The following is a 12337-nucleotide window of genomic DNA, read 5'->3' on the forward strand; positions in this document are numbered from 1 at the left end:
CAAGATCGCACTCATAACGTCAGTCTCAGTCACACTAGCAAAAGAGAACTGATGCCGAGCACGATTAAGTGGAACAACACTCAACTCATTGGTATAATCACGGACACCGGATAGATCAATAGGGATATCCACAAAGTAGTTATTGATTATATTTAGATCAATTGAGATAGGCTTATCAGAGTTAACTTTACCTATGCCAAGTTCTTTCACTTTTTTCCATAACGATTTTGTTGATTGTTGAACAGAAAATTGTAGATAGTAAAATTTTATTTTGGCATTGCGAAATTGTTGCTTGATAACAATTGATGCAGGATAAACGATATAACAAATTTTGGAGATTTCCTATACGGTAAATTGTAGGTTTTACAACGTGCTAGAAGTTTATTAAATAACGTTTTCAATAAATAAAGAAGTCGAATTCGCACGCGTTCTTTACAACTCTATAATTATCTAGTATATTTACAAATAATCAATTTAGCAGCTATTAAAGCACTAGAAGTGACGTTTTACAACCTACGCATTATTGGAATGTGGATTATGTGACGCAATGGTGATGGAATAATTCATACATTTTATAGAATAAGGCATAAACAAAATATGGAATAAAAGTTGCTTAATCAATATTGTTTTGTAGGCATGAGTTGTGACGCATTTGAGTTTACTGTACATATAAGTTAAATGGACAGTCAATGCTGACGCGGTTAAAAGATAAACTAAACGTGAATAATCTCGTCGCATTGTTGACTATTTAATTTTGGCTTTCAACTTATATTTTATGACAAGCCATTATACAAAGTGTAAATTTAAACATACATATTACAAAATATAATATTAATGTAATGCAACAATCAAATTTACAGTAATAATATCAATATAAAATGAGACAAATATGTTTAGCGTGTGTCCCTCGTCCAGGAAAAACGGATGCGTTTATTTCAATTTTTTATGTTATGGTTTATGTTGGAGTAGAACAGAACAGCTAATTTCTGCCGATCGAACTTGTTTATATAACTTGTGCTCTTTGTTGTGGTTTGTAAAGGCCGGAACCGACATGTTGGAGGGTCCGCCCTTGAACTCCACCGAGACGGAGAATATGGAGGTGCAGAGAGCTGTCCAAACTGTTATTGTACCCGATCATGGTTACATGGATAGTCTAATTTAGAAAACAACGAAAATAATGGAATGTGTGTGTGTGTGTAAGTCCTATTGAGAATCAGGTTAATAACAAACCCTTAAAAAACTTGAAAAAATCATTTATCAAGAAATATTACAAATTGGACGGTCAAGGACCATTTGAAATTATTATTCACGAAAACATCTTTCAGTAACATGAAAAACCAAGAGGTGGCCAATAATTTAGTAGGTTCACAATAGTTGTCACAATACAATGTTTTTTTACCCTAAGTTAGAATACATCCTGTATGTGTCGTATATGTAAAGCAAGAAATATCAGAGGATGAAATCCTTGCAGATACAGAAAGTGGTGTTTAAATTAATCACGATCATTGGATTAAAAAACGAACCAATTTCAAAATAGTACCTACATTCATTGTAAAGTTTACTTTTGACTCCGCAGTCTATCGGAGTAGAGAAATAACTTGTAAAATTTTATTTACAGTGCTAATAACTGAACCTCTTACCCTACTCAATATTTTGTACCAAGAGTATTCTACAGTGTTGATGAATCCGTAAATCACAATACCTTTTAGATAAAGATTAAAAATATAACATACTGAATTACTTATATTATTATTTGTTATAAAGCTAAAATATTCATATGTAGGTTTTACAAAATAAATGTCTCAATAAGCACGTAAAATATTTATACACAACGTGGCTATTGTACATGCTAATATTTATTATGCATTATAGCTGTAGACACGTTATTTTTTTCACCATATATTACTATGTACGATATACGTATATGTAAGGTAAATTTGTTCACGATTTTAGTTGGTAATATGGTTAAAGATTGATTTTCCCATACAGCTGATCCATTGTAACATTGAATTTGCCCTTCGTTGACGACTTTGGTTAACTTGGGCTGTTCTACATCTTGTTGGTGGTGAATATTTCCTCAATTCTAGTTATTGTTTGTGAAAATGTTTAGATTAACTGCAGCAGCGCTTAATAATGCTGCAAAAGGAGTTCTCAGGCAGTCACTACAAAGATCGGAGATCGCCGCTTCAAGCAGAATGATGGCTCATCACGCTGAAACGGATGAGGAATTCGATGCCAGGTATGAAGCCTATTTCAACAGACCAGATATTGATGGATGGGAAATTCGTAAAGCTATGAATGACTTGTGTGGAATGGATCTGGTACCAGAGCCCAAAATCATCATCGCAGCAATGAAGGCATGCAGAAGAGTCAACGACTATGCACTAGCAGTTAGGTTCTTGGAGGCCGTAGACTACAAGACTGGTGGGAGGAAAGATATCTATCAGTATGTCCTGGGTGAGATAAAGCCTACATTAGATGAACTTGGAATTGATACACCAGACAAATTGGGTTATGACAAACCCGAACTTGCTCTCCAGAGTGTTTTTGATATGCACTAAATTCAAGAACATAGGTTAACATAAACTTCACCTTAGAGGAAAAATATACAACATTTCAATGTAATTTACTAGCCAAAATAAAAAAAATCACTTGTGTTATTAAGATGTATGTTTTATTATTGCATTATCCTTTCTGGTACAGTAGCCAGTATTTGGAGAATGGTATAGGCTAGTCTACCTAAACTGTAAAGATAAGTTATTTTGGGTGTGATATTTTTATATGATTGACTAATTCTGTAGTTTAGTTCACTTTTCAGTTTAGTTTGTGATAAAGTGAAATACAACTGGGGTAGGGTACGTTAAGCGGATCCGGTTTTTATATTGAAATTTGCAAACGATATTACTTAATCATAACCATCAATATAATCAATCAATACTGATTAAGTTAATTATTTTTAACTATTAACTTAAATAATCTATATCAACAGCTGTTAACACTCAAATAATACACGTAGGGTAAATTCTCATTTACTCATTTCAATTTTACATTTGTAATTTTGATTATTAAAAATGTTAGTCAATTTTAGACATTTACATGTTTTTCGTGGCTTCAACATGTACAGAAAACCCATTATGTGAAATTTATGGGAAAGAAACAACTGTAACTGTGAGAGGAGCAAATATGGTCGTCTTCAGTTTTCATAATTTTGGTTATAATAATTTGTTTTATCACTGTAAATATTAAGTTCATATTTTAATTTAAAACATGATTGTTACTGAGGACTATAGATACTTTTTTTATACATTGAACTAGGATTTGAGATGTGAATATTAGGTATCAATGACTAAATTCTTCGATATAAAAAACCGGATCCGCTTAACGTACCCTACCCTACCCTACAACTGGTTACAAACATTTAGACTAGCATACAATATGTTTATTTTCGTAACTCAAAACAATCAATAGACGGCTGTAATATAATAAGTAGTCAGCATGACACCCGAATCATCCATAGGCTAATGCTAATTATCTAAACGAATGAAAAACCAAAATGTCAGAAAGAATAAAATTAAGTATTAATAAGAAAATATCGAACTATCAAAAAAAAAAAAAAAAAATTCAACTATAGATATTCAAAATTAATCATTGTGAGCTGTTTTTATGTGCCAGAATAATATTGTTAAAAATTAATTCATTTCAGTAAAGTAAAATAATTTACATACTGAGCAGACTAGTGACATTGGCAAGAGCAATGTCGATAAACGTGCAATTTTTGTCTCTAAATGTATTTTTATACATTGAACAATGGTTACAAGATAATGACCTTGATGGAGATGATCCATTCGAGCATTTAAAAAAAATGCTGTCCGACATGTTTACTCTGTAAAGTAATCCGTAAGTACTATGCTGTTCATACATAGTATAGATAAAGTTTAGTTATTTAATATAATATTAAACACGTTTCTTTTACATATAAAATATATAGCTTCATTTGGATATTATTGTTCCAAATTAATTCAAAGTAAAATCGTGTTTGGTATTTGAGTGATGGCCGCAAGTACAGTGGCGATGCACATGTGTTCTTAGCAACAAATAATTTGAATTATTATGTCTAACAAAAAGGAGTCAGACACGTTTATCCTTGCAAATAGAAAAAAGTAAGTAAATGTTACATTATTTTATTTGTGACATTTTATAAACATTGTCCACATAATGTAGATAGCTTTTATGTATTGTTAGTATATTAATTTTTAAGATGTAAAACTAACAGAGCTAAATTGTTATTTGAAATACCTATTATGTAATTTGGTTTGACAGTTTGTTTTATATAGTATATTTAGATAGTTATAAATAATGGCCTGATGTAAGGGTTTGGAAGAATTTTTTTAACAAAGTAAGACAGAATGAAGTGGTAATCATAGTGCTGTAAGGATAATTAATTTCTGCAATTAGTGACACATTGAAATAAATATTATCCAGATATCTTACCAATAAATGGTATTTGTCCCTAAAAATGCCAAAACACATAAAAATAATGTGCTTCGAAACGACACAGCTTTTTTGAAGCACATCAGTGATGTGCTTCACACACTGCTAGGTTAAAACAATTATATATATATATATATATATATATATATATATATATAAAATTATTTATATTATATAATTCTTGTTTACGTGTTATATAATTTTGTATTAATTTTTATTTAAAACTTCCTGAAGACGGGGGTATTAAATCCCCCGAAATATAGAAGTGAAAAATAGTTTTGTTTTCTTCTATTCAACACAGTGATAGTATATATATATATATATATATAATATTTATATATATATATATATATATATATATATATATATAATATTTATATATATATATATATATATATATATATATAAATATTAGATAGCCTAAGTTGTTAAAGGTATTTGAAATCGGGTCAGTCAGCCTAATCACTATTATGAAGTTTTGCCAATATCTGAATGAGAATCAAAGAATTTTATTGCTTTCTACCATTGTATTTACAAATTGAACCGTTCCATGGTCAATAGAACTTTTTCCTGTAGGTTATATAGAACTCACCCTTTACCTTACATACTTTACACTTCACATTTATGCAAGGACATCTCTGATAAATACAAAGAGAAGGCCTTGGAATTACCACTTTGAGCAGAATTGATAGGTCATCATGTTGAAACTAATGAGGATTAAATTTCATGCTAGGTATGAAGCATATTTTGATACTGCCCTGTGTTGATGACTGGAGACATTATTATTAGCCCGTTTAATTAATGTGCTGATGTTACAAATGAAAACCTTCCTCTGAGGTAGTACCTACCAGTCAAGTATCAAAATTCTATAGTCTGATCACAAATCAGAAAACAGTAGTGCCTGCTTGAAAGATAAAAAATAATAGAAACTCACATATTAAATTAAAATAAATATGAAAATACAATTAATAAGCACCTACAATAAAGTTTAATACACATGCCAATTTTCAATATTATAGCCGGTTATAAATTATATTTAACTAACGTATTGATTTTCTATATGAAAAACAGGCAGATGGAAAATGAACCATTTTTTAAACATAAATGTGTATAAAAACTTGTTTCTTTCTTTCAAAAGAACCATATTCACAAGTTTGGAGACATAGTTAAGAAGGGGTGCCCTTTTTATACATGTGAGATAAACTATGGATATCCCATACTAATATTGTAATGGCTTTACAAAAAAAAACCCAAACTCTGTGGTGTGTAAAACTGCATTTTTTGTTAGAATCACAATTTTGTTTCTGCTATCCAAAACCTACTATCTTGGGACAATTTTAAAACTTTAAATGTAACAAACTCATGTTGAGTTTAACACATTCATTGCTGAACAATTTTTCCTATTAGGTGGGCTGCGCTGAACAGGACAATTGTAGAACATTTTTAAGCTAATGTATTTGTTATAGATCTAGAAAAAACATTTAAAACTATTTTACCTTTTTTCTAAAAAACAAAAACGGATCCGTACATATGCCTCTGGCATACATTGGCACTGTGTTGACATTCTGTTAGTAACATAAACCACTCTATAGTTATGGAATATTATATCGTCAGCAGTGATTGTGTTAAATATAAATAGTCTCCTGTTAAAGATTGAATTCAATTTATTCATGATACAAGATCAAGTTACATGCAATTCTAACAAAAAACTACTGAAGCCCAAGTTTTGCCTGTAGGCAGTATAGACTATAAATAAATATATAATAAATTAATAATAAAAAAATATGTAACAAAATTAATAAGCTTTAAATCAGCAACAATAAATTATATACAAAAAGTAACATGGCAACATTTTAAAAGGCTATAACAAAGTAGACTTCAATCAATCTTATGTTCAATGTATCTTTCAAATATCCATTAATTGCATTCTTGTAAAAGATTTTGGAATGCTTTAAGGAGTTGAGCACATTAAAAAAATGATCAAAACTCAAGTTTGGGTTTTTTCTCATTTAATATATTATTTGCAAAATCTGAAAAATCACTTAATAGATCAGATTGGTCCCTTGACGTCTTCAATAATCGTACTGACTTAATGTTATAATCTTGTTTTCTACAAAATATTTTGTTAAATAATCACCAACATATCTTTCAATTATTTAATCTAATACAGATAATATTGATATAATACAGTAGTTCTTAAATTCTTTGTGATCATCTCGCTTGTATACTGGTCTTACTATTTCAATGTTAGGAGTATCTGGACATTCTCCACTTTTAATTGATGTGTTAATAATTTTTGTAATTAAGGGTGAAACTATACACTCTTGCATTCCACATTGTCTTCAATTCTAATGTTATAAATTCCTGGACTTTTCTTTTTCATTTCATTTATAATTTTAATAACTTTTCTATAACTTTCCTTTGGTTTGTAAAATGATGTCATATTTGTGTGCATCTCAATCACTTTATCCACTTCTTTTGTAAAAATATCTACAAATCCCTGAAAACCTCGTCCATTTATAAACAAAATATTGATTGCATCATCAACAGATTTTTTATTTTGTCTTCCCATTATACAATTAATTTTTTTAGCCCATAGGATACAATGTTAATATTTTTTTACGTTTATTTAAAACTTAAAAATGATACTGCCTTTTTCCTCTTAACAATTCTTTAATGATTAAGTTGAGTATCTTTCTGTATTTATTTTTAATAAACAACATGTTTCTTATAAATATCTTTGGTGCAAGAGAAAAACATTTATTTTAATTTTTATGAAGCAATTTAAAGAATGAATTATTTATTTAAGTAAACAAAAACTCAATGCAGTTTTTAGAAAAATACATATTTTGTATGATATAGCTGGAATCAGAGAAATAAGAGTGAAAAAACCTGGCATCACAAGGCTTAAGAGAGAAGCTTTAAAAAAATCAGTATATGCAAAAAGTACTGTTGTTGGGAAATTTAAATGAGATGTACACTGCTTCAAGTTTTAACTCAGAAATTACAACTGGAGTTCTGCATGCTTTGTCCGAAATGGTATGTATTATTAGGTATTTAATGGTATGCACTTTGTGTTTGTACTATACATGAAAATGTTTCATTATTGCTTCACATATACTAAATTGAGAACTACAGTGAACTTATTTAGTTATTTTGTTCAAAAGACAACAGAGACTGCATGTTAGGGCACTGCTCAAAGTGACCTAGTGACAATTTTTTTTTATTTATTATGAAAAAATTTTTAAAAAGTTGTTTATAATAAAGCACTAAAGGAGGTTGTTGAATACTTGAAAAACAGTTATCCAAAAGTAAAAGTATGATTTATTATATTGATGGGTGTGCCATACAGTGTAAAAATTGTGAAAAGGGCTTTGATTTATAGATTAATTAATTGGTGTTTATTTACTACCAGCCATGGGCTACCTTGTGACTGTGTGGAACTGTCAGGTGCATTATGACAAAAGCAAGCAATGTAGGAAGTAATGACACTATAATGGCTAACAGTTCTTTGATTTTTGTAGTAAAAAAAACCAAAAAGTAATTTAATAAGTATGATGCAGGTTGTACATCGATATCTCAATCTGTTTGGAATATATCCAGGTGTAACAGGACTTAAATTATACCCTTAGATATAAGGGGTTGTTTGCCCATAACTTTTGTTAGGAGCTTTGTAGAGATGTTTTGTTCATGCCATTGTGTTTCTTTTGAATTTACCTTTCAAATGACATGTCACAAGACAGAGGTTGCAATTTGAAAATTTAAAGTGACCCCCCTCAACCCTCCTTTTTCATAGGTAGGTCAAATATTTTTACCCTTTAAAAAGTATTATAATAGGAATGGTGAAGATTGTACATTGATAATAATGTATGTAATTCTCAATCCGTTTGGAATATATCCAGTCAATATCTGGACTTAATTTACAACCTGTTTATATACCGGGTGTCCCACGAAGAGGTTTAAACGTTTGATTTTATATTACTTGCCCATTTATGCAACAAACATTTTCAAACTCTTCACAACTCATTAAATAGGGTTTTAACAATATTCTGTGAAAATTTCAGCTCTCTAGTAATTGTTGAAACAAAATGGTAGCATTTTGAAAAACTGTACTTTATAAACAGTATTTTTGGATTTATAAAATTATTTATTGTCATATTCTAGAGAAATAAAGCATTTCAATCTGAAATTAGAACATAGTCTATTTAAAATCTACAATTACAGTCCACAATTATTCAAACTAATCCATCTACAGCGACACACTGATAACAGCGGTTAACAAATGAATAGTAAGCTCTTATAAAGAAATTCATCATCATTATTGAAGCTACGAGTATAAACTTGTTCTTTTAAGTAACCCTATAGAAAGAAATCACACACAGTGAAATCTGGGGATCGGGGTGGCCAATCTAAAAATTCACTTCAACGACCATGAAGGTTGTCATTTAGTAATCGCTTGACAGGATTTGCGAAATGAGGAGGAGCACCATCTTGTTGGAAGATTGCTTGATCCATTTCTGGAACCGTAAAATGATGCAAGACTTTTACATTTAAAACCTTTTTATACCTATTCCCAGTCTGAAATGTCTTAGGGTAACACCCCATAACAACTGACAGCTGACCAAACAGTAATTCCTTTTGATTTGAGTAGAGTCTGTTCAAGAATGTGTGGATTACCAGTGTTGTAATAATTACAATTATGCCTATTTACAGCACCATTGCGGTAGAAAGTGGACTTGTCTGAAAAAAACAATTTGAGTATGCCAATTAGGATCTTTGAAACTCAATGATACGAGAACAAAATTTCACTCTCCTGTACAGATCATTTTCAAGAAGATTATGGACTTCGTGACTTTTGTAACATTTAATTTTGTTTTTCTTGATTACTCTCTGTACTGAAGACTTTGGAACACCAGTTTCAAGTTCAACCTTCCTACTGAATGTTACATTAGCTCTCAATACTTGTCACTGAGATGATCTTGTACTGTAGTTTTGATTAGAGTTTATCAAAAAACCTGTAAGATAGTATAGATTTCAATCAAATCATACTTAAATTTTTTTTAACTATAGAGAATTGTAAAAAAAGAACACACACAGGTAAACTCCAATAAATTCAATGCAGGAAACATTAATTAAAAATAAATAAAAGTTAAACTAGTTACAAAAAGATAATTTTAGCTTAAGATAAATAGAAACATGTGGATTATATAGCTTTTTAGAATTAAAACCATTATACCAGTTTTATTGTTGTAACCATTGGAAGGATGAGTCTCCCTATCTGAAGAATGGTACAGCTGAAAAGAAATCTAGTTAAAAAAAGGTTTATGTGGAACTGTTTGTAACAGCTATCAAATCCCGGACAGCAGAACAAACAGTCATGTGATGTAGCAGGCATGTCTTCTCATCCCGAATCGTGTTGGCTGGGATTTTAACTTTGATCCTGAACCTTAATGCCACGTTGTCCTTACCTACATAAATTTCTCTAGTTCCCATCTTCTAATTTCATAAATGGAATCAACCAGTTGCTAAAGGTTAAAATTTGAGTGTGGGCCTTGCTAGATGTATTCAGAGAATACAAGTCTCCGCCTTAACCTTACCAACATATCTCTAGATCTCTTTTTCTTATTTTCTAACTTGAATTAACCAGTTGATAAAGGTTAACGTTTGAGTGAGGACCTTGTTAGTTGTACTTAGAAAATACAGTTCACCCCTTCATCGTTACTAACATGTCTCAGTTCCTTCGTCTTGTTTCCTAAGAGGGATTGACCAGTTGCTAAAGATTAATATTTGAGATTCTTAACCTTGCAAGACATACTCAGAGAATACAGATCTCTGCTTGATACGAATGATCACAAGTCCTGTCCCCTTCAGAATCTTTTTCTAATTGAAATTTTAAAGTGTATTTATTAAATTTAATAAAACATTTATTTTGGAAAGTAAATTCTGTGTTTTAAACCAATTTTTTATTCACTAGTATAGTGCATAGCAGTGTCTTTATTTGAAGAAACACATAAAGCTTCGTGAACCTTTGGTGAAAAAGAGGACAATAATAATTTAAAGTTCGTTTATTTAAATCCATGTTAAAAACCCATATTTTTTACTTATTGAATTAGTGGTTCAGCTGTAGTAAATCAAAATGTAATAATTTTAGGTTTTAGTCAGATGCCTTTGTCCCTCCAAGAGCTAACCGTCTTGATCGGAATTCTCAATACATTGGTTCACTAATCTCATTGTCATTTAATTAATTCTTTTCATATCAAGATATATTTGATATATTATTACTTCGAAATAAATTCTCTCAATAAAACTTATAACACAATCGATATATTTTATCAATCGTATATCGATAGCTGTAACCACTATGTCAGCCGTATTTACATCCTTTGAAAGTCTTTCGTCAGTCTGTATTTATTACTTCTATCCTTTGAAATAATAGCCTATTGTTTTAAGTCTGTAATTAAAAATAAATAGGGAATATTTTGTATTGATTTGTTTGAATTCAACATAAACAATAAATAAAAAATTTAAAAAAAATTGCAAATTTAACAAAAAGGTGGCCAAATACACAAATTTTAAATACAGGTATGTGATTTAATTTTTTTTTTATTAAATCTTAATTTTCCTGATAACATTACGTATAATAGTCAGGCCCTACTTAAAATCAGCACTTGGAGGGTTAAAGGAATATAACTTTGTTGGTACTTTAAATAAGTTGCATTAGTTAAAAAAATTTATAAAATCACTTTTATATTTTCAAGTTTAAAAGAAAGCTTTATTGTATTTTTAGTGTAAAAATTTATAAAAAGGACATGGATAAGAGTTTACTGAATACTGAAATGAAATCTGAACAAAATTAATGTTTTCATTCAAAATTGAGGATCATGTGACCTTTTCTTCCAGTCCCTTAAAATTTCTACTTGTAGTGTAAAAATAATATGATTATTTTCAGATTTTTTTATGGTTAATTCAAATGTCTATTTCTCAACTTGAATTATTAAAAATACAAGAGGCAGCATTCAAATGGATCACTCAAATGCAGGTGACGCACTAAAATAAATAACGTAAATTTTTACGGGCACTTTTAGTCATGGACAACTAGGGGTGCAACTCGTATCACCGGTTAATGGTGGTGTTGAATAAAATTGGGGCTATTAGCCAAGGAAGATAGGTTGCGGAATAGATGGAAAACTAGTTGATGGCATTGCACGGACCCTGTATCAGCCCCATCAACTGTTTGTGTCTCAGCTGGGCTGAAGCCATTGCATTATATTATATTAGCCACACACTACCAGTGGTGGTATTGTTGTACAACAATGTCAGTGCACTCATGCGCAAGTGAGTACTCTAGAGCACTCAAAACTAACCTCTTTCAATCCTCGGTTCTTGTTCTGTATGCTTATGTGTTTATTCAGCTAGTTGTATTATGCATGTTATGATACATAACTTAATTACATTATAATTATTATATTTGCATGAATTCTTTGATACAATCATTAAGTAATAATACAAATGCACTTTAATGCCTTTAAATCTTTCTTTATTATAATTTTATCTATGTCCTTATGGTCTTTGTTTTAGATTATGTTAGTAACTTCTTGTTTATCATTTTTTCTATGTTACTCATAGGAAAAACATTGTGTTCTTGGTAAAACATTATTTTGGCTTGTTATTTTAGAAAAATGTTTCAATTTGATTTTTTACATTATTAATGTGACAAAACTTAAAAGGTTTGTACTAGTACTTTTCATTTAGCATTAACATTTGTAGTTTAACATTTCTTTTTTTTAAATCTTGATTTTTAAATTTTTATTATTAACATGTGTATCATAGTACATTGGAAATTATA

General features: G+C 30.0%; 1 protein-coding gene across 1 annotated transcript; it reads left to right on the forward strand.

Moving 5' to 3' along the window:
• Window positions 1–1990: 1990 nt before the first annotated feature.
• Window positions 1991–2666, forward strand: LOC124354559 (cytochrome c oxidase subunit 5A, mitochondrial). Its single transcript, XM_046805111.1, has one exon. It carries the CDS (start codon window positions 2103–2105, stop codon window positions 2559–2561), a length of 459 nt encoding a protein of 152 aa, XP_046661067.1. The 5' UTR covers window positions 1991–2102; the 3' UTR covers window positions 2562–2666.
• Window positions 2667–12337: the final 9671 nt, after the last annotated feature.

The sequence above is a fragment of the Homalodisca vitripennis genome, chromosome 2 (genome assembly GCF_021130785.1).
Source record: "Homalodisca vitripennis isolate AUS2020 chromosome 2, UT_GWSS_2.1, whole genome shotgun sequence".
Taxonomy (NCBI): Eukaryota; Metazoa; Arthropoda; class Insecta; order Hemiptera; family Cicadellidae; genus Homalodisca; species Homalodisca vitripennis.